Source organism: Loxodonta africana, chromosome 19, assembly GCF_030014295.1.
Source record: "Loxodonta africana isolate mLoxAfr1 chromosome 19, mLoxAfr1.hap2, whole genome shotgun sequence".
Lineage (NCBI taxonomy): Eukaryota > Metazoa > Chordata > Mammalia > Proboscidea > Elephantidae > Loxodonta > Loxodonta africana.
This window is the reverse complement of record NC_087360.1, coordinates 33038945-33065214: the sequence shown is the minus strand read 5'-3', so window position 1 is coordinate 33065214 and position 26270 is coordinate 33038945. Positions and strand designations below refer to the sequence as shown.

General features: G+C 54.8%; 3 protein-coding genes across 22 annotated transcripts in view; 2 read left to right on the top strand and 1 right to left on the bottom strand.

The window, feature by feature from the left end:
- Positions 1-5164, top strand: part of ARVCF (ARVCF delta catenin family member) — a 21780-nt gene extending 16616 nt beyond the window's left edge. For 2 of the 7 annotated variants that reach the window (XM_064272548.1, XM_064272551.1), the window contains exons 9-17: positions 659-786; positions 1074-1224; positions 1444-1642; positions 1746-1857; positions 1974-2064; positions 2370-2423; positions 2870-2955; positions 3584-3703; positions 4308-5164. In XM_064272548.1, the coding sequence (XP_064128618.1) occupies positions 659-786; positions 1074-1224; positions 1444-1642; positions 1746-1857; positions 1974-2064; positions 2370-2423; positions 2870-2955; positions 3584-3691 (929 nt within the window). In that variant the 3' untranslated portion in view covers positions 3692-3703; positions 4308-5164. The other 5 variants (XM_064272547.1, XM_064272550.1, XM_064272549.1 and 2 more) reach the window with 4 other exon arrangements.
- COMT (catechol-O-methyltransferase) lies at positions 4958-26177 on the bottom strand. Of its 4 annotated transcripts, XM_064272568.1 has the most exons (6): positions 23719-23838; positions 23505-23607; positions 12435-12708; positions 11197-11390; positions 10739-10870; positions 4958-6830 (listed from the first exon to the last, which is right to left on the bottom strand). In XM_064272568.1, exons 3-6 carry the CDS (start codon positions 12706-12708, stop codon positions 6624-6626), a joined length of 807 nt encoding a protein of 268 aa, XP_064128638.1. In that variant the 5' UTR covers positions 23505-23607; positions 23719-23838; the 3' UTR covers positions 4958-6623. The 4 variants fall into 4 exon arrangements, with proteins under 4 accessions (XP_064128638.1, XP_064128639.1, XP_064128636.1 ...); XM_064272569.1 differs by lacking the exons at positions 23505-23607; positions 23719-23838 and adding an exon at positions 26069-26177; XM_064272566.1 differs by lacking the exons at positions 23505-23607; positions 23719-23838 and adding an exon at positions 25968-26082.
- Positions 25874-26270, top strand: part of TXNRD2 (thioredoxin reductase 2) — a 68716-nt gene continuing 68319 nt past the window's right edge. For 3 of the 11 annotated variants that reach the window (XM_064272562.1, XM_064272559.1, XM_064272557.1), the window contains exon 1: positions 25874-25988. Coding sequence is in view for 6 of the 11 variants with exons in the window: in XM_064272553.1 (XP_064128623.1) it covers positions 26177-26270 (94 nt within the window). In the remaining 5 variants the exon portion in view is untranslated. Of the gene's footprint in view, positions 25989-26154 lie in introns of those variants that run through there. The other 8 variants (XM_064272555.1, XM_064272554.1, XM_064272563.1 and 5 more) reach the window with 5 other exon arrangements.

Sequence of the window (26270 nt, the reverse complement as noted above, 5' to 3'; positions counted from 1 at the left end):
CTGGGCACTGGGAATCTGGCTTGAGAGGTCCACCATGGTGGTAATCAGGGCCTTCTGATCCCCTGGCCACAGCCAGCCATGCCGGTGGGGTGACCTAGATGCCAACAAATGGGGTGGAGAGCCCAGCCGTGGGAGGTGGGTGGAACATTAAAGGTAGAGGAGCAGCCAGAGCAAATGCCCTGAGGCGGCCCATGCTGGGAGTGTTTGGAGAACAGGAAGTGGACAGAAGCCTCAGTATGGGGCAGGCAGGCTTGGAAGGCCACCTCAGCTCCCTCATGGTTGGAGCACTGTGCCAGAAGTGGTTGCTAGGGAGGGCTGGCCCTCTTTTGGTAGGGGAGGGATCCTGGTAGCTGTCTCCCTACCCCAGCCCAGACTGAGATGCTCCGGCTGCCAGGCTGCTCTGGGCCCATCTCTTTGGCAGCATGGTTGAGGCAGAAACGACCTCACCTGGTCCGTTGCCTCTTTTCTGAGCCTCAGTTCGCGCCTCAGTGAAATGGGAATGCTTTGGGTGACCTTATGGGGTAGGTTAACCTTAAACATTCCATGACTGCACCACACCCATCCCTGGCCGAAGCTCACCCCAGCCCTGGGAGCACTGATGGAGGGGGACAAGTAGGGAGGTTGTAGTGACTGTGGGTCGTGGGTCCCCTGTACGCAGGCTTTGAGCTGCTGTACCAGCCCGAGGTGGTACGTCTCTACCTCTCTCTCCTCACGGAAAGCCGGAACTTCAACACCCTGGAGGCTGCAGCTGGCGCCCTGCAAAACCTCAGTGCGGGCAACTGGACGGTGAGAGGCTGGTCTGGCAGGGAGAGCAAGACGGGGAACAGGATAGGGAGTCTGGACCACCTCCCTGTCGGGGGTGGCGGGTCGCAGCACCTCCCCAAGTCCTGAGAGAAGTGTGCCCTGGGCAGTGGGGAAGCTCTGTGGAGGTGCCCTTGAGCTGCTGGGGAAGGGCTTTGTGGGGCAAGGGAGGAGGACAGTGGAGCTGAGAGGAAAGGGCCAGCTGGGAGGTGGGAAGATGCCTGTGCAGCTGGGTGAGGCTCCGCGCTGAGCACCCTCCCCCGCTGCCGCAGTGGGCCACGTATATCCGCGCCACGGTACGCAAGGAGCGCGGTTTGCCGGTGCTGGTGGAGCTGCTGCAGTCCGAAACAGACAAGGTGGTGCGCGCCGTTGCCATCGCTCTGCGCAACCTCTCCCTGGACCGGCGCAACAAGGACCTCATTGGTGAGGACGCCGGCGGCCGAGCCCAGGCGGGGGTGCGGAACGGGGCAAGTGACTCTGGGACCCCACTTGAGGAGGACCGCGGGTGGCTCGGGAATCCAGCCCCTTGGCCCCTTGCACTGGTTCTGCTTGAGGCCTCCGCCTGCTCCAGGCCCCTCGCCAGGACACTGCCCCTCCCGCGGGGATGGCGGGGCGTGTCCTAACACCCGGGCCCGCCCCCAGGGAGCTACGCCATGGCGGAGCTGGTGCGGAACGTGCGTAATGCGCAGGCGCCGGCGCGCTCCGGCGCACAGCTGGAGGAGGACACAGTGGTGGCTGTGCTCAACACAATCCACGAGATCGTGTCCGACAGCCCGGACAACGCGCGTTCGCTACTGCAGGCCCGCGGCGTGCCTGCGCTCGTGGCACTGGGCGCGGCCAGGTGGGCGGGGCGGGCTCGCGGGAGTGCGGCCACGTGAGCAAGGGGGCGGGGCCGAGGGAGGGGGCGGGGCCGGGCGCTTACACCGCCTCGGACTTGGCTGCAGTCAGTCGGTACGGGAGGCGAAGGTTGCGTCGCACGTGCTGCAGACGGTATGGAGCTACAAAGAGCTGCGCGGTGCCCTGCAGAAGGAAGGCTGGACCAAGGCCCGCTTCCAGGTGAGGATGTCAAGGTTTTTCCCTTTCTCCACCAGACTGGGTGCTTTTTAGCTTCCTTCCTGTTCTCTCTCAGGAGTGCTTCCGATCTCATCCTTTGCCTGTATGTACCTCCCCAGTCGGCTGCTGCTGCGGCCAAGGGCCCCAAGGGGGTGCTGAGTCCAGGGGCCTTTGATGACAGCACGCTGCCGCTGGTGGACAAGAGTGTAGGTGAGTGTGGGCTGGAGATGTTGGTGCATGGGAGCTTGGAGGTGCAAAAGTACTCTCTCCACCCGTACTGATGGTAGGCACGGGCTGGTCAGAGATAGGGTTCCAGGGAGGGGACCCTTTCTGTGCTTACTGCTTTCTCTGTCTTATCCGTCTGTGGTGTTTGTTGGTTTCAAGCTGAGGGGGTAGTGCCAGGTGCTGAGATTTGCAGAGACCTTGGTGGCTGAGGGCAGCTCAGGGTCACTGTGGATTTGCCTGCCCTGGCCCTTCTGGGCACTACTGGCTCTGGATCTGTGGGTATTTCGCAGATGGTGAGAAGCCAGGAAGCCGGGATATGATCCCCATGGATGCACTGGGTCCAGGTGAGTTCAGGGGCGCAGGGCTGCTTGTTTCCTGTGCAGCAAGGAGGGGCCGGAGACAGGCAGAGTTTTGTGGGCTAAGTGCAGTGCTGGGTACGGTAAGGTCAAGTGTTGGGCGGGGAGGAGATATCTACTTTAGGAACCCTCAGGGCGTGAGGGGCAGGGCAGCACAGCCAGGGCAGCAGGGCAGGTATCCCACCAGGGTCTCTGATCTACCTGCTGCAGGGAGGCTAAAGGGTTGTGGTGGGAGCCAGCAAGAGGCAATAGGCCCAGACTGCTAAGAGGCAGGGGTGGAGAGAGCTGGTGCCAAGGTGCACAGGCCACCAGATGGCGGGGATGTACCATGCCCAAAGGGCTTTCTGGGGTGTGGGCCGAAAAGGGAAGTCTTCTGCTCCTTTGGTGCCTGCCCTTCAGAGTTCCCCTCATCACCTACCTGCCCCACCCCATAGATGGATACTCCACTATTGACCGGCCAGATCGAAGGGCCAGGGGCAGTGAGCCTACAGGAGAGGTCTTTGAGAAGGAGCCCTCGAAAGTAAGCACCTGTGGGCAGGTTCCTTGCAGAAGCAGTATGTCTGGGGTGCCTAGAAAGGGGCCCAGGTGGGAGGCTTAGTTTGGAGTAGGCCCTGGGACCATCCGGGGTGGGGGTCATCTGCAGGGTTGTGGGTTGTCAGGCTAAGCCCAAGCAGTGGCCCAGGTGCACTCAGGTCCTGACCTGGACTGATGTGCCTCATCCACTTATGATGATTCTCGTTGTTGGGAGGGAAAGGGTGTGGGTCAGAGACGGTCACCGGGTCAGACATTAACAGAGAGGGAGGCTGTGAGCAAGTGTGTCTTTACCTTCTCTGCATGTATGTGTGTGGGCAGAGCCCCCGTGGCCCCACCTGTTCCCTGCTCTTTGCCAATCCCCTGGCTTCATAGAGGGCTCTGTATGTGTCCACGCGTCACGCCACGGCTGTGTGAACCTCACCTGCCCGTTTCCCCTAATCCTCTGTCCAGCATTCCCCTTGGTACTACTTTGGCAGGCCCACCCTCATCCTCACTCTCTGCTCCACCCATGTCCCTCCCTTGTCCCTAGAGACCAACCCAGTCCCTTCCCATCAGCTCCCCTAACCTGCACTGTTCTGCCTCTAACACCTTCCTGCCACCCCCATCCACTGCAGCCCGAGCCTGGCAGGAAGGCCCCTCTTCCCGGGCCCAGCAGGGCCGCGGTCAGGCTGGTGGACGCCGTGGGGGACGCTAAGCCTCAGCCCGTTGACTCCTGGGTCTAGCTTGCATGCCTGGTATGTTTTCTTGTTTGGTTGTTCCTTCAACTGTGTGTTCTCTGGGCCAGGGGCTTCTTATTAATCTCTGCTGGTTGCATGCTCTGTTCTCCCCGTGTGCACAGCACGCACACAAGCCCATCTTAGGGAAGGGCAGACTGAGGCCCGAGAGGGAGAGTTCCCGGTCCCCTCCTGTGTACTGTGGGACCAGTGCCTGAGGAGATGGGGCCAGGTCAGGGATGGTCCCCCACACCTTTAAAAGCTCCCAGCACAGGGCCCCGTGAGGACGATCACGTCAGAACTGATCGTGATGCTAAGACCCTTGGGTAGGCCCCCCGCCACCCACGGCAGCTGTGGGTGAGCAGATGGGGTCCATCCCTGCTGCCACACGCACACTGGCTGGTGCAGGGGGTCCCCCAAGGAGCTCTGGTCAGCTCATCCTGTGAGGCCATCGCCCACATCTCCATCTACTTGTTCAGGCAGTAGTGCCCCCTGCTGCCCAGCTGCCTTGCCCAGAGGTCACACCAGGTCCTGCTCTGTTCAGCCAGTTCCGGGGGCCTTCAAGCCAGGGCAGCTGCCTGTGCTCATGGCTGCAGCACCCACCCTTCCCTCTTTCTATCCTCAGGGCCAAGGCCCAGCTGTTTATTCTTAGGACTTTTTATCGTGGGAAGAATGGGATCTCCAGCGCCTCGTTGAGTGGAGTTTGGAGCCTCCTGGTGGCAGGGGTTGGCAGCACCTCTTCTGGTCCCTCCACCCACAGACAGGGCCAGGCCTTCTAGATACCCCTGCTGTCCCCCTGAGCTCCTCCTTCCCTCCACTCTCCCTAACTCCCTAGGCCCTGCGTTAGATGTTTACTGACATGGTGCTGTATGAGAGAAAAGGCCAGGCTGCCCCAGAAAGGTGGCCCGGCTCAGCGGGTGGCCAAGTGACCAAGAGAGCGTGCCTGGTGTAGGACTAGGAGACCATATACGTGTGCACAGTGGCTGTGCAGCGCCTGCCTTGGAGAAGAACGGGGACCAGAGCCAGGCACACAGGTGGCCACGGCCTGGAGGGTGAGGAGCAGGACATGGAGGGAGGATGGAGGGGTTCTTCAGGCTCCCCCATCCCACTCTGCATGCAGGCAGCCCACACAGCTGCTACAAGGGGTCTGGCCCGGCAGACGGATCAGGCTAAGTGTGGCCCTGCCCTGTCCTGGGAGACCTGTGGATGCACAGAGCCCCGGGCAGTGGAAACCTTTCCTGAACTGACTCTGGCCCTACGGGCCAGGCCATGCTGCTGCAGCTGTCCAGGCCGTCCCACAGCGCCTCTGGGACTGACCTCCAGCAGCAGCGGGGGTCACTGTTCAGTGCCTGCTGTTTGTAACTTAAAAAGAGAAGAAAAACACTGACAAAAAACATTAAAAACAAAACCAAAATATGACCGTATTGGTAAACACCTAGATTTTTGTAAGAAATTTTGAAAATTAAAAAAGCAGCAAAGGAACTTGTTTTTTTCTGCGGCTCAGTTCTCTTGTCCCAGGCTGCTTGTTTCTCCCTCGGAGCAGAGAGGAGAGGCCTCAGTTTGCCTGTGTGGGCAATGGGCAGACACAGCTGCCAGGTGTCCATCTGCTGGCCCAGTCTACCTCGCATCTTCCAGACTGGGCCTGTAGGCATTTCCCCCCACACATGCCCCAGGCTTGCTGTCAGTTCCTTCCCGGAGGAAAGTGAGGTTACTTCTTGGTGGTAGCTGGACCCTGAGCCCAGGGGCACTGTCCCGGCCTGAGGGTGGTCTGAGCATAGGTTGGTCAGGCATCGATCTCCATCCCCCAGGTCTAGGAATCAGGCTGATGGGCCTTGGGAAGCCCAGGGGGCAGCAAGCAGTACAGCCACTCTGGGGGTTGAGGTCAGTGGTCAAGGCGGGGCTGGGGGTGCTCTGGGTTTAGGTAAGATGTGGACTAGCTGCTTTATCACTCGCCTGCTGGGCAAGCTGCAGAAATGCCATGCACTCTGAGCCTACTTCTTCTTCCATAAACAAGGCTGGCAGAGCCAAGGAGGGGGTACTTCAGCACAGTAATGTGCATGGGTTGAGACCACCCTGTCACTGCTGCGGTACCACACCCACCCTCTGCAGTGCCTGCCTGGTCAGAGGGCTGGCCGACTGCTGTTTTGGTTTCCCAGGTGGGAAAGCCTCCAGATGAGGCTCAGGCCAAACCTGTGACATCCCTGTGGGGCAGGAACAGATCCCCCAGCCCACTCACAGCAGAAGCAGTGCCGAGCAGGGCCAGCTCCCCCTCCCACAGCTGGTGACTGGGAGCCCCTGGGTGGGATGTGACACTCAGAACCCAACTGGCCTGTGCCTGGTGGCAGCATTAGTTTCCAGTCAAGGGGGAACATGGTGTGTTTTGTGCCAAAGCTGAGGGCTTCAGGGGTAGGAAAGAGCAGTAGTCGATCTCTTGTATCTAAATATTTAGGTACTTTTAATTTCAATTTTATATTTTTCAGACATGATATTGGTGTGTAAGGTTATTACAGGTAGCTGTTTTTAGTAAAGTGATCAAGTTTTATTCTTAAAAACCAGATGTGTGTTATGAACGTTTGGTCCAAGTGCCATCACTGAAGCACTGCTGCCACCTGGTGATGGTGGATCTTGAGGACAGACTGAGTATACCCCTGATGAGTTTCCAAATATTCCCAACTTCCCCCAACTTCTTGCACCTAATGGATGCCTCTGTTAGCCGGAGGCCCTGCCCACCAGAGGCAGACCTGAAAGAAACCCTCTCAGAATGGCAGTGTGGTGAATAGGCACCACCTCCAACCTGTTCTGGTTCAGTCTTTACAGGCAAATACCTTCCCAGACTCATTACAGTGATTCTGTACTGTGTGCCCCGTGGTGCTCTGTGATGTACCCGTGTGTGACAGCTTGGTGCAGCAGTGGAGAGCAGTGGACCAACCTGGGTGGGTGGTCAGGGCTGTGCTGGACCACTCAGACCTGGGCCCACATAGACGGCCTTCTCCAGGCCATCTTCCACCTGCCTGTACTCCAGGTATGAGGGGTAGTGTGTGCATTCAAAGCGATCACTCTGGCGCACATACGCCAGGAACTCTGGTGCTCCTGGGCAGATGACATTGTCGGCCAGCAACACCGTCCCCTTCTGCAACAGGCCACATTCCTGCGGGGGACAGACAGAAGGGATGGGGTCAGGTGTGCCTGCCCAGCCCACCCTGGTCCTGTGGCTTGCGCCTTGGCTCCTCTCCCCTGCAGCCCTCCCTGCCACCCCATCTGAAGAGACTCTCCTCCGCTCTGTGCCCAGCAGCAACCACTGCTGGAAAAAAAGAGTTGTGCTGACAGTGAGTCCTGGTTATAGAACATCAGCTCCTCTGTTGGCTCCCGTATCCCCAGCCCCTAGAAGAGTGTATGGCACCCAATAGGTGCTCAGCAAATACTTGCTGGAGGAATGAGTGGAGGAGATGATGGGGCCAGGATTCAGACCACTGTGCCAACCCTAAGGCCAGTGGGTTCCTCATACCCCATGCCATCAACACGTGGCTCTTGAAACTGAGAGGTGCCTGAGGCCCAGGTGTGCAGGCTGCTGGGGCAGTAACAGACGCCAAGCCAGGATGCCAATCTGGTCTGACCAGGGTGATCATGCAGGACAGGGGGACAGGGTGGGTCCCCCACTGGCCAGCCAGCAAGGAAGAAAAGACCCTCTGGATACCCCAAGCTCCTGTGCTTCCAGACACCTCATGTCCACTGGTTCCTGGGGCCCTGGGAGGATACCCAGGTTACAGAGGGGAAACTGAGGATGGCAGCATGCCTCAGCCTGGGCTCTGTGTAGGAAAGAGGTGCACTGGACACACTAAAATGAGGGAAGTAACCTCTAGGCCACATGGTCTGGAGGGGAGCCATGTATGGGATGTGCGATTTCTCTAAGATATGGCGGGGGTGGAGGTGTGGGGGGGGGTCTCTGCTTAAAGCAATAGAAGAAAAACCTTGAAAGGAAGTGTTTACCTGTGGGGGAGGGACAGGCCTGGGCGAGGGATAGGCAGCAGGCAAGATATCCTCAGGTAGCTTTGTTTTTGCAGATTTGACTATGGAAGCGTGTAGCTTTTTTACATAATCTAATATAAAAGTTGAAAAAAAAATCCCAAACATCGAAAGCAAAATCAAACAAATGAGCTTCAGTGATTGGCGCAACTGGATGGTGGGGCTGCTCGAGCCAGGACTCTACCTGTGCCCCTCCAGGGAGAGACCCTCAGGACAAACAGGCCTTATAGTGTCTTCACACTCCTGGTGGTGGCTCGGTCCCTTCCAGCCTGCTGTGGGCTGAGGGTACAGCTGCCGAGGCCAGAGTATGGCAAGCATACAACAGGTCACAAGGTTAAAGACCCTCTTTCCGCAGCCCCCCATGGTCCTGAATATCATACGAAGCACCAATATGAATTGTGATGTATTCTCTTAAAAAAAAATTCCCAGCTCCGTGGGCTGAAAAATTCTAGAACAACAAGCGGCCCAGGAGCAGCTCGCATCCACCCCAAGGCTTTGGAGGAATGGGTGGCACCTGGGATGGGGCAGGAAATGGGCAAGATGAGCCATGAACTGCTCCTATCAGGATTGTACCAGAAGGACTCAGGAGCCCAGTTGAAGAGGTGCTGCTGGTGGCACAGAGGGGACAATCTGACCGTAAGACTGAAGACATCAACAGATTGAAAAAGACATCAAACATTAAAAATGTGTGAATTAATCATGAACAAAGAAAGCAGCTTTGGCTATCTTAGGAGGAGGTGAGGGACCCTACTCGGTATTTTGAAAACTGGCCACAAGGGGGAGGAAGGCAGTGTCCATCCTACTTTCCCCAGACACCATGAGTCTCCTGAGAGGAGGATGCAGCCCACCCGGAGAACTGTGGCCAGAAGTGAGCCTCTGAAACGGAGCGGGCCATAGAGCTAGCCCTTGACACGGAGGGAGTAGAGTGCCGAAGAATGTGTTAGCACTACAGGGAGGTGGAGTCTCTCCCTCGGCGTGTAGACTGGCCTTTGTGGCTCGCTTCTAATGAACAGAATAAGGTGGAAGTGACGGTGCATGGTTTTGGATTTGTTATTAGTTGCCGTTGAGTTGATTGTCTGTACATATTGAGTGACTCCACATGTGCAGAGTAGAAATGCTCCGTAAGGCTTTCAAGGCTGTGACCTTTTAGAAGCAGATTGCCAGGCCTGTCTTCCAAGGTGCTTCTGGGTGAGTTTGAAACGCCGACCTCTTGGCTAATAGCCGACCATTTAACCATTTGTTTTGCCCAGTTCTCCATGGATATGAGGTCATAAAAAGGCACTGTAGCTTCCTCTTTGTGTTCTCTCTTGAATCTCTTGTTTTGGGAGAAGCTAGCTGTCAAGGTCCCTGGGTGGCGCAAATGGTTTGCACTCAACTACCAACCCAAAGGTTGGTGGTTCGAACCCATCCAGTGGCACCACAAAAGAAAGGTCTGGCAATCTGCTTCCATAAAGATTACAGCCAAGAAAACCCTGTGGAGTACAGTTCTACTGTGTAACACACGGGGTCGTCATGAGTTGGAATCATTTCGGCAACAGGTTTGGTCTTATGTTGTGAGAATACTCAAGCAGCCTGCAGAGACACCCGTGTGACAAGGAACTGAGGTCTCCTTTGAGTAGCCATCCTTGATTCTTCAATTGCCACCTGCCCCCTCACCCTCCTCTGTTTTGCCGATGCTCACAGAGCCGACTGAGGAAGGGGTGACTGGGCCTCCACAGAGCCAGGCTTGCCCTCACCCAGCAGAAGCCAAAGGGCTGCAGAGTCCCAGCTGCAGGGCTTGGGAGCAAGTTTAAAAATCTATAGCCATTTCCAATTCATTATTTTCTTTCGAGATAATTACCCGCTTTGAACGAGCTGTGCTGAGGAAACTACTAGTTTCCTAGATACTGAACTGCAATATTTGCTGCTTTTCTATAAATACAGGCCCCTTAATTACCACACAGCCCTGCTGTGGATCTTCTCCTGTGGGCTGCCAGATTCTATGCCCTTGATACCTGATTTCCAGTTCTGCACCCCTCGGCTGGGTGTGCTCCCCACAGCTGCCTTTGCAGAGCTCGTTCCATCCTTTCCATATCCAGGCCACTAAGGACCTGCTCTGCCCAGGTGCCCGGCCCCCCACATACGTGGCACCAGACCCCTTGGTGTGGAGGTCCTTGCTTGACCTCTGGACCATGGCTCAGGCGACTGTCCCCCTTGCGCTTGTGGTCCATGGTGCATGGCAGAGCATTCCCACATGTGCAAGACGGACAAATCAGGCATACGCCAGGTTGACTGCTGGGCAGGGTGGCCATGGCGGCCACAACCCCCTAGTGAAGACTCCATGTCCCTATTGCCTTGACCTGGCTGCCCAGGATAAGGACAGGTGATAAGTCATCAATATTAAAGGCCACAGGTCAGTTTATTAAGGGCCCACCCAATGCCCCAGGCTCCACCTACCTGGGGACCAAGGACAGGCCCCCAGTTACCACTGCTAGCCGCCTCAGAGGAGGCACGGTTGAGTCAAGGGCTCAGGGTCCTCGCTGGGTGGGGCTGGGTGAGCAGCTGTGTCAGAAGAGCAGGTAACACCGCAAGAGCTGCTTTCCTTTCTTGAGAGATCTGTTGCCTACTGTCTCATAGGCCGGGTGTCCAGTTGGCCACACTCACCTCCTCCCTGCTGCTGCACCTCAGAGGGCCCTCTCACTCTCTGCCCACCACCGCAGCACCTCGAAGGCTCAGGCATGCTGGCACCCACTGTCCCAGCTGGCTGCCTGGCCCCTGGCCGGGTGCCCTCTGCGCAGGCCCCCTTCTGCCTGCATCTCCACTCTCACCCTGGGGCTGCCTCTGGCCCTCGGACTCCTTGACCTCAGGCTGTGACTCGCCTGGTGGGGGCTGGGCAGCCCAGATCCCCTGCTACCCACGCACTCCAGGACTGCTTTCAGGAAGGCTTCGGCCTGGGCACCTGCTCTGCACAGGGGCCTGAGGCAGACGACAGGCCAGACCTGGTGGTGTCCGTGCCCAGCAACAAGCACAGGGCAGAAGCCATGAGCAGCTCACCTCGAGGAGGAGTGTGTCTGGCAAGTACCGGTCCTTCCAGTGATCGAGAAAGACCATGTCCAGCGTGTCCACATCATGCTTCTTTTTTAGCTGGGGGATAACATCCTGGGATGCCCCAACCAGAACTGTTACCTAGAAGATGGCAGCCCTGTCAATGTCCAGCACCTCTGTCCCTCCAGCCCCTGGCAGTCCTGCCCAGAGAACTTGCATGGGCAGAAGAAAGGACCCTGCCTGGACACCCATCTCAGTCCTCACCCCTCCCATGCAGGGTTGGGAGTCTCCTGATCTGTAGGACAGGGCACCCAGACCACCCTCACAGAGCTGTGGAGTGACATGAAACCATCCTGGGAAACACCTTGAGGCACAATGGACTGAGGTGGCCTCCCTACTCACCTACTTCATCCCCTAGCTTCAGCATCCACCTCTGTAACACGGGCAGTGAGGAGGGAACGTGGTACCTTGTCCTGCAGGCCAGCGAAGTCCAGCATCTGCTGGGTGATGGAGGCATAGACAGGGTTCAACTCTATGGTGAGCAAGCGGGCACCGGGCTGCAGCAGGCGGGCCATGCGCACGGCCGAGTAGCCGCAGTAGGCGCCCAGCTCCAGCAGTACCATAGGACGGCGCTCCTGTACCACCTCATCCACGATCAGGCCTGGGGAGGAGGTGGGGGGATGCTGAGTCAGACCCAGGTGCAGGCCCATGGAAGCCCCGCTGAGGAGTCCACATCTCCAGTCCTGGTACCAGTGTCTCTCCCCAGTGCCTGGCCCACCTTCCCACCCCTCACTAGTTGCTGGAGGATCTTTTACTCCCTTGGAGGCCTAGCTCCAAGGACCTGCTCCCCACGGTCCCTCATGCCTTTTCACACGCCAGTCCTCCCTTTCCCACTCGCCTGGCTCCTTCCAAATCATCTTCACCCACAGCTGTCTTCTCTGGAAGCCCTACCCGCCAAGTTGCAGTTGGAGCTGCCTGGGCATTCATGAACTGGACACTGTCAGGGGCTCTAAGAGGGCAGGACGGGGTCTGTGACATCTTTGTCCCCAGGGCCCAGCTCCAGGGATTTGGGACAACACACACCTGGCTGGGGTCCAGGGCGGAGGCAGGCCTTGGGAGGGTTGGGGGACCTTCACCCCACCCCGTGGTGCCTGCTTTACCGGCCCAGGCCTCTCAGCCACAGGGCTGTGGGTGCATGCCTGACCCTGGACACCCCAGAGCCCACTGCCTGCCCTTCCTGGAGCCTGGCTCTGTGGGACAGTGTGGGTGTGGGGCCTGAGCCTCTGGCAGCATAGTCCCGAGTTGGGCTGTGCAGCAGCTGCTCAGAGCCTGACCCCACTGGAGATACGGGCCATCCCCGGGGAGTGAGGAGGAGTGAGGATGGGAAGTGCTGTGCGTGGGCTGCACTCTTCTTGGCAGAAATAAGAAACATCTCCCATGTCCTTCCTGTCCACAGGACCTGGATACAAAGTCCCTGCGGTGTCCCGCTGGCAGGAGGTGTCCTGGTCTGCACAACCTTTGCCCCTTTCACCTCTGCCCTCAGCTAGGGGGGCCAAAGGAGCAGGAGGCAGGGCCTGCAGCTTGGGCACCCAGGGCTCCAGACCACCGGAAAGCGGGGCGCTAACATGCCTCTCCCATCAGGACTATGGAGTCGGCCCAGAGGACCCATTGCCCTCCCCCTCGCAGGCCCACACCGGGTGCTTACCTTTCTTGTCACCCACGTTCATGGCCCACTCCTTCTGTGAGCAGTAGGTGTCAATGGTGTCCAGCACGCTCTGCGGGTCTCCGGGCTGTGCATGCTGCTGCACATAGCGCAGAATACGCTGCTCCTTGCTGTCGCCCATGACCAGGTTGCGGACTGGCTCCAGGAAAAATTCGTTCCACAGGATCATGTACCAGCCTTGGTTGCGGCGCCACAGGAAGAGCAGCACCAGGCCCAGCAAAGCAGTGGCTAGCAGCAGGGAGGAGCCCTCTAGCATCTGTGGGGGAGGGGGAGGGTGGGGGCAGTAAGCAGGGAATTCATAGGAGAAGGGAAGAGGTGGGGAGGAGGAGGGACAAAGAGGGAGCAGTAGAGGGGAGGGAGGAGGGGGGAGGACAGGGTAGAGCTGGGAGTCCACGGAGGAGAAGAAAAGGGGGGCAGGAGGAGGGAGGCTCTGTGACCTCAGGCAGCACTCAAAGCCCCTTGGGCATTTCATGTAGATCTCACCCTTCCTGACTCTCTCGCTCACTCCTCAGTTTGACGGTGCCTGGAGGCCACCCGGCAGGGTGCTACCATTACTCATTACTCCCATTATGCTGACGGGGGGGGGGGGGGGGGGCGTGGTCACTAGCCATGCCAGGCCTTCTTACCCCACCCAGCTCTGCCCTGAGCAAACCTCCTGTCAGGTGATCCCTGGGGGAGGGGCAGGCTCTGCAAAGAGGACCCCCACCCCCACCCAGCTTCCTACCTCTGGGGTGCACTCTCCAGGCTACCTTAGAGAACACCAATCAGAGGGGTAGGGGGCTGGCCCAGGGCAAGGGCAGCCTTTCCAGAGCCAAAGACACACCTTGCAGAAATTGCCAGGTAAGGCCCCAGGCAGTCTCCCAAGGGCCGGCTCCCCATCCTGGCACATTCAAGCTCTGGAACAAGAAGGATGAGCCCTAGAGTCCAGTGAGACACTCGAGGCCGTGGCAGCTGGCTGCAGGTGGCACGTGCAACTGCACAGCCTACTCCTGGAAGTGGCTCTTTGGGTGGTAAGATAGGAAGGTACCAGTGGGATTAGACTTGCACACCCCCTCTCTAGCTTGGTGGCAAAGCTGATCTAATTGGGACAGAATTTTTTTCCTTTAGCTAACGCTGTTGAGTAGCTAAAGCAAATGGAAGAAATGATGAAGTAAAAGAGCTGAACAGAAGATTTCAAAGGGTGGCTCAGAAAACCAAAGTATCATCATGAAATGGCAAAGACCTGGAGTTAGAAAACCAAAAGGGACGAACACACTTGGCATCTGTCAAGCTTAAAGAACTGAAGAAAAAATTCAAGCCTCAAGTTGCAACAGTGAAGGATTCTATGGGGAAAACATTAAACAACGTGGCAACCATCAAAAGAAGATGGAAAGAACACACAGAGTCACTGTACCAAAAGAATTGGTCAATGGTCAACCTATTCAGGAGGTAGCATATAATCAGGAACCGATGGGACTGAAGGAAGAGGTTCAAGCTGCACTGAAGGCACTGGCGAAAAGCAAGGCTGCAGGAATAGACGGAATACCAGGTGAGATGGCTCAAGAAATGGATGCAGCGCTGGAAGTGCTCACTCATCTATGCCAAGAAATCTGGAAGACAGATATACGGCTAACCGACTGGAAGAGATCCATATTTATGCCTATTCCCAAGAGAGGTGATCCAACCGAATGTGGAAATTATCCAAAAATATCATTAACATCACATGCAAGTTAACTTTTGCTGAAGATCATTCAAAAACGGCTGCAGCAGTACATCCACAGGGAACTACCAGAAATTCAAGCCATATTCAGAAGAGGACGCGGAACGAGGGATATCATTGCTGATGTCAGATGGATCCTGGTTGAAAGCAGAGAATACCAGAAGGATGTTTACCTGTGTTTTACTGACAGTGCAAAGGCATTTGACTGTGTGGACCACAACAACTTATGGATAACATTGCGAAGAATGGGAATCCCAGAACACTTAATTGCGCTCATGAGGAACTTGTACACAGATCAAAAGGCAGTCATTCCAACAGAACAAGGGGATACTGCATGGTTTAAAGTCAGGAAAGGTGTGTGTCAGGGTTGTCTCCTTTTACGGTACTTATTCAATCTGTATGCTGAGCAAATAATCCAAGGAACTGGACTATATGAAGAAGAACGTGGCATCAGGTTTGGAGGAAGGCTCATTAACAACCTGCATTATGCAGATGATACACCTTGCTTGCTGAAAGTGAAGAGGACTTGAAGCACTTATTGATGAAGATCAAAGACTATAACCTTCAGTATGGATTACACCTCAATACAGAGAAAACAAAAATCCTCACAACTGGACCAATGAGCAACATCATGATAAACGGAGAAAAGACTGAAGTTGTCAAGGATTTCATTTTACTTGGATCCACAATCAACAGCCATAGAAGCAGCAGTCAAGAAATCAAACAGCACATTGCACTGGGCAAATCTGCTGCAAAAGATCTCTTTAAAGTGTTAAAAAGCAAAGACCTCACCTTAAACACTAAGGTGCGCCTGACCCAAGCCTTGGTGTTTTCAATCACCTCCTATGCATGCGAAAGCTGGACAATGAATAAGGAAGACTGAAGAAGAATTGACGCCTTTGAATTGTGGTGCTGGTGAAGAATACTGAATATACCACTGACTGCCAAAAGAACAAACAAATCTGTCTTGGAAGCAGTACAACCAGAATGCTCCTTTAGAAGCAAAGGTGGCAAAACTGCATCTCACATACTTTGGACATGTTATTAGAAAGGGTCAGTCCCTGGAGAAGGACATCATGCTTGGTAAAGTAGAGGGTCAGCGAAAAAGAGGAAGACCCTCAACGAGACAGACTGACATAGTGGCTGCAACAATGGGCTCAAGCGTAACAATGATTGTGAGGATGGCGCAGGACCAAGCAGAGTTTTGTTCTGTTGTACATAGGGGCACTATGAGTCGGAACCCACTCGATGGCACCTAACAACAACAATCACCAACAAAAACTGTAGCCTGAGTATGCCTGAGGTCCAGGTATCCAAGTCCCCTTCCAGAGGCCGGCCTTGAGAAGAAGGTCCAAAGGGCCACAGGTCGTCTGCCCAGGATGTCCCCTAGTCCAGGACAGTCTCATTGTCCGCAACGGTGAAGTCCTGCAGCCATGGCTCCTGATGAAAAGCTGGGAGAAATGTACCCCTTTGCTCAAGCCATGTATTTCCCAAAAGAACAATTTATAAGTCGGGAAATAACATATAACATCAAGGGCTGGTTTACAAAATACACATACAAATCCATATAAAAATGATGACCCAAGAGAAACACAAGTAAAGGCGGCAGATACACAGTTTACAGAAAAAGCCAGAAGCCCTAGCAGGCCCAGGTGCTGACTGCCCGGAGAGCCTGGGTGTCGTCTCACAAAGCGACCAGCCCACCTAGGTCAGCAGGCCACTGCCAAGAGATCCCAGGGCCTGCACCTCGCCAAGGAGGATGACTCTGTCCCCCACAGGGCAGGATTCCGAGGTATGACATACCACGGCACAGTCTGTAAGTACCAGGTGTTTCTCTCCTGGGATGACAAGAAATGAACAGTTAGAGTGGCGCACAGGTTTGACATGGCTGCACTTGTTTTGCTCCTTTCTGCGTGGTCTGGATTTCTTAAGGATGCGCCTGTGTTGCTTTGTTTATTACTTTACAGGCAATTCCCAGATTATGAACGAGTTTCTCTGTTCTTAAATTTGTCTTCAACCAGAATTTGTACATAAGTCAGGACAATTAGGTACACCTCCTATCTAAAGTCAGTTAGTCAAATGTTTTTAGTGTATAGTATATGGTGTACCTTTCTATGCATAAAAAAATGAAACACTTCCAGATATACTAAAACATCTTTAACATACCAAAAACACCAAACCCACTACTGTCGAGTCGATTCCAACTCATAGCGACCCTACAGGACAGAGTAGAACTGCCCCATAGAGTTTCCAAGGAGCACCTGGCAGATTCGAACTGCTGACCTCTTGGACAGCAGCCGTAGCACTTAACAACTACACCACCAGGGTTTCCTCTTTAACATGATACAGTAATAATAACACTTTGATGCGATCACAAAGTAGTGCCCGTTTTGTTATTACAAACTGTTGTCTGTATCTAGCATTTTTAATATAATAGGCTTTTCATAACTACAGCTTGTACATAAGTCAGATGTTTGTATTGGGGACTGCCTTATTAATATAACTGTTATTTGGGTGGTGAGATAATGGGCTATTTTCATTCTCTGTACTAAAAGAATCTAGTAATTGTTAGAAATCAATATCAAAACTAAGAAGAGATACAGTGAATTTTTTTGTGTACACTGGAGTTATGAATTATAAATCCCAATCTCTGCAATAGGAGAGACCAGTCCCTGGGGGATATCATAGTTGGTAGAGTACAGGGGCAGCAAAAAAGAAGAAGGCCCTCAACAGGATGGATTGACACGGTGGCTGCAACAATGGGCTCAAACACAGCAATGACTGTGACAATGGCGCAGGACTGGGCAGTGTTTGGTTCTGTTATGTGTAGGTTCACTACATGTCGGAACCAACTGATGGCACCTAACAACAATCCCTGTAATACTTGAATTGTGTAAGAATTTGGCCTTTTAATCTCTAAATTTCAATCTCTAAATCTCTAGGTTTGTCTGTTTATAAATTTACACCTTTGTGAACAGGCAGGGACAGAGCTTGTTTTTCTGGGCCCTGCCTGCTGCTCACACCGGAGGCCGGGAAGGTAGCATCACCTTGTCAATACAGCCTCAGCACACAACTAAGGGCAGATGAAGGCCCTTTCTACCTCCTGTCAGGAGGGGATGGAGGCTCTGACAGGCAGGGAACCTCCAGAACCGATCTGGGGAGAAAGCAGTTCTGACCACTGTGCCCATCAGATGGTGTGACCCCTCGGTCTCAAGCTGTGGCCCTTGCAGGAGCCTGAGAAGGTGGTGGGTGACGAGGAGGAGTTGGGAGAAATAAGGATGCCCTTCTGGCTGAGCTGGCAGGCCCTGTGGTGGGATTCCCAGTGCTCACACTTCTACAGGGTGAGGCTATACCTCATACCTTCTCCTGCATCTCCACCCAGCCAAGCCCTGGGTCTTCACATGGGCTCCGGGGCTGGGGACACCAGTGGTACTTCAGCATGCGTGAACCCTCCAAAAGCCAAGATCATGGACTAGCTCATGTCTGGATGGATGGCCAGGGTCACAGCTCCACAGCAACCCTGAGACCCCAGCCCCTTCAGAGTCCCCATATGCCCCCAAGTCCCTATTCTGACACCCCCCCCCCTTTCTGGAAAGGGGCTCCAGGAGTGGCTCCAGAGCCTGGGGGGCTTAACTTCCCACCTCACATGTCCGCCCAGCCGCCCCCCAGGAGAGTCCAGGGGTTCTCGGGAGCAGGAGGACCGAGGCCTGGAGGGGAGGGACTGGCTGGCCATTGCCCACACTGCCTCCTGAAGTCCTCGTCCATGCTAACAGCTTCATCCTTCCCCCATTTTTTAACCAGAGTAAGGGGAAGGAGCTGATATTTCCCCAGCATCCTGTGTCCTCAGCCTTGGCTCTGGCCTCGGGGCAGGGAGCAGTACTTGGAGCACCTGCTCACTGAGTTCTAGACATGGCTGAGGGGGCTAGGCCTTTACCACAGCCTCTACAAATGACAAATTAATTCCATCGTGACAGCGTGAACTTCAACACAGGGTTGCCTGCGACATGCTGTGCAGAAACCCTGAGCGTGGTAAGGCTGGGCAAGTGGATGGGGCAGCCCTGCCCCAACACTGCCCAGCTCCTCTGGGCACCATCCACCTGTGGAAGTTCAGTCTCTGAAGGGTAACAGCGCGGTCTGGGTCATCCCGCCTGTCTTAGTTATCTAGTGCTGCTATAACAGAAATACCACAAGTGGACACTTTAACAAAGAGAAATTTATTCTCACAGTCTAGGAGGCTAGAAGTCCGAATTCAGGGTGCCAGCTCCAGGGAAAGGCTTTCTCTCTCTGGAGGAAGGTCCTTATCATTAATCTTCCCCTGGTCTAGGAGCTCCTCAGCACAGGGACCCGGGTCCAAAGGATGCACTATTCTCCTGGCTCTTGTTTCTTGGTGGTATGAAGTCCCCATGTCTCTCTGCTCACTTCTCTCTTTTATATCTCAAAAGAGATGGCTTAAGATACAACCTAAATGTGTAGATTGATTCCTGCCTCGTTAACATAACTGCTACTAATCCCACCTCATTAATATCACAGAGGTAGGATTTACAATACAAAGGAAAATAACATCCTACGACAAAATGGTAGATAATCACACAATATTGGGAATTATGGACTAGCCAAGTTGACAGATAATTTTGGGGGACACAATTCAAATTCGCCAAGCATCTCAGAACCAGGAGAGCTGCTTTCTGCCCAAACCACCAGGGCAGTGAAGTCAAACATACTCCCCCCAGCAAGAACCCCAGGGTGCTCCAAAGCCATTGCAGCAAGCCTTGATGTACTCAGGTCCCCAGGGATGGGGCTCTGTGTCCACTCCCACTAACCATGGGGTTTCAGGTCTGCTGCCACGAAAGGAAAGTGGACCAGCCAAAGCCCCCCTAGAGAAGAAAAAAAGAGTGGATAAAAAACCCAGGCCAGGAGTCGCAGCTACAGGAGCCACTGTGGGCTGGGACAGCCATCCATCCGTAGCGTTTGGAGCAGGCCTGTTTCTAAGGCTGCTGGACATACAATCCAGATAGCCACTGTCCCAGGAGAAGTGTCAGCTGCTGCCCTACACCCACGTCACTGAATGTGTCCCCAACTGCCCTACCCCCACCACACTTGAATCAAAGTGAAGTCAGCCCTCGGGGGCCTCACAATTCACCTATCACTTTCTGCATCACTGCAGAAATTACTGCAATTTGGCCAAAGCCAAGAATATCACCCAATGGCAGTGCCCCCAGCTCCTCACCTTGGGCCGCTGTGGACTCGGCACCTGTTGAGATACACCCAAGTCTGCGTTCTACCTTTCTCCTGTCTCGGCAGGGCGCCCAGGCCACAGAGAGAGCAGGGGAAGGGGTTCTTTCCCTCATCCCAGGGAGACAGACTCCCATCAGGGGCCAAGGTGGAAGCACAATGCTGCTCCAGGCCCTCCCTGTTCCAAAAAGGAAAGGGGACTTGGTGTTCCCTGTAGGAAGTAGGGCCCAGAAAAACAACCTTAGTGCTGTCTCCCTCAGGGACAGGGACACTCAAGAGAGCCTCCCTGCCAGCCGCCACTGCCCAAGGCGTCCTGCCCTGCCTGCCTCATGGAGCTCTGGCTCCTGTGCACACTCACCTCCAGCCCCACTCCCACATGCATGCTCACCTCCAGCTCCAGGTGCACAATCATCTCCCACTTTGCTCCCCTCCCCTCCTGAGGGCTTGCTTACACTTCTAGGCTACCGCTGCCCCTGGGGCAGGGGAGGCACCTTCCTTATCACCACAGAAGCTGCTCACACCTAGCACTTCCTACTCACAGCAGGGATCAGCCACATCCACGTTCTCACTGATGGCATGCAGATCTGGGCTAGGGGCAGCCGGCTTTCCACAAATGGCAACAATAACCGCCCCTCAATAAAACCTCCCTATGAGCCTGACGGGAAACCCTGGTGGTGTAGTGGTTAAGTGCTAAGGCTGCTAACCAAGAGGTCGGAAGTTTGAATCCGCCAGGAGCTCCTGGGAAACTCTATGGGGCAGTTCTACTCTGTCCTATAGGGTCGCTATGAGTCAGAATTGACTCAATGGCAGCGGGTTTGGTTTTTTGGGTTATGAGCCTGATGATCTTGAGTAGTCTTCCTGCGAGGACATCCCCCAAAGCCAGGATTCTGGAGGATCTCCCATCACCACTCGTCCTCCTCGGATGCTCTGTGCAGCTGCGCTGAGACCCGCAGGTAGGTGACTGCCACCCAGAGCTCTGGATCCCAAACCAACCATTCCATGATCCAGGACATGCCTCTGCGACCAGTGTGACTTGTCGCATCCAGCCTGACACACAGGTAAACGTCATCAAAGCAGGCCTGCATGTGGGTGTGCCTCCCTTCGTCCCGTGGGTCTGCCCCTTCTTCTCTAGAATGCCACAGCCTGGTAGCTGCTCACGAGACAGGGAATGAGCTTCTCTTCTTGGGAAGGACACTCAAAGGATACTACAATGACCCCCACGGGGCCAGGAAGACAGTCCACAGATGCTGTGAGGCAGATGGCAAAGCTGCTAGCTCCCTGCTCAAGGTGCCTGAGTCACTCAGCCTTTTCCTAATTATGCAGATGTGAGAAGGACCAGAATGTCACGCCATGCATGATCAGGCAGGAGCCTCGACCAAGAGCTGCAAAGAGCTGCCTGGGACAGTGGCGCCAGAGCAGGGACCTCGCCCAGCTCAGTGGTGGGGAGTGAGGGCGGCTGGCGTCAGCTCCAATCGCTTCTCCTGCATGTCTGGGGGCTGAGGCTTCCGCAGACCTGTCCAGGCTGCACTAAAGAGCCCCTCAGCTCACTCTTGGCCTCTCTCCATCTGTCTCCTCCAGCTGCCCACTTAGAAAGACTCCAGGATACTACGCATCGATAAAGAACAATGATGAAACCGTGAATCATTTCGTAACATGGAGGAATCTGGAAGCCATTATGCTGAGTGAAATTAGTCAGTTGCAAAAGGACAAATACTGTATAAGACCACTATTATAAGAACTCAAGAAATAGTTTAAACAGAGAAGAACATGTTCTTTGACAGTTATGAGACAGGGGAGGGAGAGGGGTTTTCATTAATTAGATAGTAGATAAGAACCATTTCAGGTGAAGGGAAAGACAACACACAATACAGGAAAGGTCAGTACAACTGGACTAAACCAAAAGCAAAGAAGCTTCCTGAATAAACTGAATGTTTCGAAGGCCAGTGTAACAGGGGCGGGGGTTTGGGGACCACAGTTTCAGGGGACATCTAAGTCAACTGGCATAATAAAATCTATTAAGAAAACATTCTGCATCCTACTTTGGAGAGTGGCATCTGGGGTCATAAACGCTAGCAAGCGGCCATCTAAGATGCATCAATTGGTTTTAACCCACCTGGAGCAAAGGAGAATGAAGAACACCAAGGACACAAGGTAATTACAAGCCCAAGAGACAGAAAGGGCCACAAACCAGAGACTACATCAGCCCAAGACCAGAAGAACTAGATGGTGCCCAGCTACAACCGATGACTGCCCCAACGGGGAACACAACAGAGAACCCCTGAGGGAGCAAGAGAGTAGTGGGATGCAGACCTCAAGTTCTCGTAAAAAGACCAGACTTAATGGTCTGAGACTAGAAGGACTCCGGAGGTCATGGTCCCCAGACCTTCTGTTAGCCCAAGACAGGAACCATTCCCAAAGCCAACTCTTCAGACAGGGATTGGACTGGACAATGGGATAGAAAATGATACTGGTGAAGAATGAGCTTCTTGGATCAAGTAGACACATGAGACTATGTTGGCCATCTCCTGTCTGGAGAGGAGATGAGAGAGCAAAGGGGGTCAGAAGCTGGCCAAATGGACACGAAAAGAGAGAGTGGAGGGAAAGAGTGTGCTGTCTCACTAGGGGAAGAGCAATCAGGAGTATATAACAAGGTGTATATAAATTTTTGTATGAGAAACTGACTTGATTTGTAAACATTCACTTAAATCACAATAAAAAAAAAAGCTCCAGGGCAGAGTATGTGCTGTCACCAGTATACCGGCATGGAGGGACCACAGACCCCACAGGCTGTCTGGGGTGGAGAGGGGTTTGAATCTGGGACTCCTCCAGGGGTTCTGTCCCACTCTGCCTTTCTGGCCTCTGTCCAGCAGTTGACTGGCTCTAGTGAGCACTGCCAGGTACATATTCCCTCCAAGGTCGAGATGACCTTCTGGGTAGGCTATGCTCACTGTGGACGGGATGACTAGGAGGCAGGATGTTCCCGCAGCACAGCGGGGTTGCAGGCACGTCCTTTCACTGACAAGCCTCAGTTTCCTCATTTGTAAAATGGGATGATACTCCCACCTCTCCAGACTGTTGGGGGGCAAACTACAATCCTGTTCATGAAGTATTTTGTACATGCGTGTCCCATGCAAGTGTGTCAGAGGAACGCAGCTTGAGCACCACACAGGCAACTGGGCTCTCAGATTCAGACCTGGACCCTCTGCAGGCAGAGCAGGGCACTCCCCTGAGGCTGCCTGTGCTGAGGGGGTGGCTGCTCTGTGGTGGCTGCAAGGGCTCACACTGGCTTCTGTTTCTCTTTGTGCTTTGTAGCCAGAGAGTTTATAACTTTTGTCAGCTAGAATTTTTCTTTTTTCATTTAATATATCCACTCGGAGCAATGGTGGCACAGTGGTTAAGAGCTATGGCTGCTAGCCAAAAGGCTGGCAGTTCAAATCCACCAGGCGCTCCTTGGAAACTCTATGGGGCAGTTCTACTCTGTCCTATAGGGTCCCTATGAGTCAGAATTGACTTGACGGCAACGGGTTTTTGGTTTGGAGCTGACACTCATCTTTCTTTAAAAGAACTGGAAGGATCTTTCATCAATATATTGCAAGTAAGCATCCGAAAAAGGATTTACCAAGACGCTTGAAAAATTCTTCAAAAATATGAAGTCACTGCACAACCTGGTTTCTCGGCTCCTTAAAAAAACTCATAAACAATAACTAGAAAAGACTCTGACCCCCTTGCAAAGACACTTGCTAGATCTTTGCCTGGACCTGGAATCTGTTGCTGTGCCCAATCTCACCATGGTCTCTACCCGAGGAGGGTGGACACATCCACCTCTGTCCACACGTGGCTTCCTGCTCGAGGAGCCAAGGAGGAGCAAGATGGCACTTCTGCGAGGCTGCGGTGGGAGTAACCGAGAATGCACCGGGCCATGGTGCTCTCGAGCTGCTTGGGCCAGGCTCCACCCCCCACCCCGGACTGTGTGTCCCCTATGTTCCCCGATGGGTCAGCATGCAGCATCCGCCCCTCAGTGGCATTCAGAAAGAAAGGCCACTAGCCATTTAGGGAGCACTGCCCTTGTCATTTCTGAACATGTAATTGTCACTAAGGACAACAACCACTGATGTACTCACTGACAACCACCAAGGCCCCGGTGTGTCCAGCACTCATGCTGCATCCTGCCCTCATGGATCTGGCAGCATAGCGGGCAGAGACAGGCACGGAGCCACAGGCTCACTGAGGACCAGGAAACATGGGGGTTGGTGTCAGGGAAGAGGCTGAGGTGTAAACATTTAAACCCAGCCCCGTTCTGCACACAGATTGCCCAGGAGACTGGGGAATCCCTACCTGGAGCTTTCTGAACAGGGCTGGATACCCCTTCTCAGCAAAGGCTGGAACCAGAGGGTCTTGTCTGAGAGGAGAGAGGGGGACCCAGAAAGACAGAGGCCGGGAGTGCCAGTCCGGGTCCTCAGAGATGAAGTGGAGCAATGTTAGGTGAGGCTGCACGCAGGCGCACCCCAGCAGAGCCCTGCGGACAGGCAGGAGGACACAGGGAATCCACCTGGGGGCCGGGGGGTGGGAGGGAAGGAGCTCAAAGGCCTGTGGGCACCCACGTGCTGCAGCCTGGCTAGTCACTTCTGTAGACCACAGGCCTGGCCACTCACCTCCACTTGGCTTCTAGAACCCAAGGGAGCGGTGGGAAGCATAAAGGCCACAAAATACCCAGTCAATTCCAGCGCTCGGGAGCTGGGGCCATCATCCCTCTCTCTTGCCTCCCTGCCCAGTCATACAAGAATTTTCTATTTCTCCAACCCACAAAGAGTAACGGGGAGCCAGGACACTCAGTCACCTGTCCCTGTGAGGCCTGAGAAGAGGGAGGAAAGGGAACCTGCACTGGGAACCATGTAAAGCAGAGGCTGGCAAACTTTGGCCACAGGCCTTATCTGCCTGCTGTCTGTGGTTAAAAGCTTTATCAGAACACAATTCATTCCCATACATACCGTCTATGGCTGCTTATGCCCTATAATAGCAGAGCTGAGTAGTTGCAAGAGTCGTTAAGGCCCAGGGCAGGGAGCAGCAGAGTCAGGGAAGTTAACAGATCAGCCTCTCTAGGCTCCCTCTCTCCGCCTGCAGCCTCCTGCCAGCTCTCCTGAGTTGTAACGGAACAAGAAATCTGAGCTGGCACAGCCTTAAATTCCGCAGTGGGGCCCTGCCACTCCAGGCACAGGGGAAGGTCTTTCACACGCTGTGCATGCCCTGTGTGCCAGGCACTGGGCCACGAATAGCTGTGACTGGCATCACAAGTGAGACAGAGCACCCACAGTGCTGTATTCTTTACCTGGCTTCCTCGCCTACAGCATGTATTGAAAAATCATTTCCTTTGCTCAGATCCTCACCCCACCCCACCCCAGCTTTGTATTTGAATCCTACTTTTGGTTGCAGGTTTTATGTAAACCCCATTGCGCCTGTATAGTATCATTAAGAATGTTGTTGACGTAACTTGTATGAACTCCCTACTTGTAAACCCCTTTAAAAGTAACTTGCCTGCCCGCCCTTGGCAAGCAGTCCTGGAGGCAGCAGCAGCTCTGACTGACTCCATTTCCTTGTACAATGAAATAAAAGTGCCTTCCTGTTCTCCCACTTTGGTCTCTCCTATTGGCCTATACAAGTCATGCCAGCAAGAACCTGAGGTTTCCAACAAGTAACACAACCACTCCCACAAGCTTGTTTTGCAGACAAGAAAACTGAGCCCCCAGAGTTTGGTGGGCAAAAGAGAGTGGGCTGGCCAAGAACTAGGCAGAGAGGGCAGAGTGGAAAGGGTGCCTTTGTAGGGGTGGAAATACCCGCTGGGTGAGCGTCCAGGGAGGGATGGTTGACATCTGCCCCACAGGATGGTCCTGCGGGCCAGAACTGGGGCCTGCTCTCTGTCTGGGAGCTGGGAGATTTCTCCTGAGGACCCGTCTGGGGAGGACCCCTGCGTCTGGCAAGGACCCCACAGGGCAGCTCCTGACCCCAGCTGTTCCCTTTCAGAGCCCAGAGCAGCCCTGGTTCCCGCCCTGTCCCTCAGGCGGCAGCCTCTCTGACCTTTGGCGTCTCCGTCCTCAAAGGCCAGGGGACCGCAGGCGCGAGCCCCTCCCACGCCCCGTCAGAGTCCGTTCAGGAGGCCGCGGGGCAGGCACTGTGGGCAGTTCACACAGGTCCCTCAGGCTGGGTCACACGTAAAAATAAATAGCAACAGGACACAAAGTCCCTGGCTGGAAAATCCCGAAATGCTGGTCTGTTAGCAAGTCAGCCTAGTGCCACTTCCCCTTTCCCGTAACATTCCCACGTGAGTCCCCCACGCACTACCCAGACCACAGTTTCCTGGGGGGTGGCCTTTCCCTAACAGGAAAGGCCCCTGGGGGCCACCCCACGGCCTCCGGGAGGAACCTGTTGGGTAGAACACTAAGTCTCTAGTGCCTAGGACTCCGCAGACCCTGCCCCTGCGCCCCACCATTCTCCCGGCCCGATGTGCCCTCCTAGGGGTCTGATCCTAACCCAAGGACCAAGCGTGACACTCCCACGGCGTACCAGGTCCTGACGGCCACCACCCTTACCTGGGTTGAGGCCCTCCCCAGGTCCGTATCCGGGACTTCCGAGTCTGTCCCTCCCATCCCCCGGGTCCGCACGCCGCTCGGCGCGGTTCCGGCGCACTCACCGCGCCATCAGCCGTATGCGCTCTAGTTCCGCGGACTCGCCCGAGCCGGCGCAGGCAGCGCCGTGGGCAACCCCGGCTGCCGAGAGGGCCCGCGTCGCGTAGGCGGCGATGGCGGCGGCTCTGTGGAGACGTGGCTGGCGCTTCCGGTGGCGTGCACCCGCCGCGGCGGGAAGGGTGCGGGGCGCGGCGGGGCCCGCGGCAG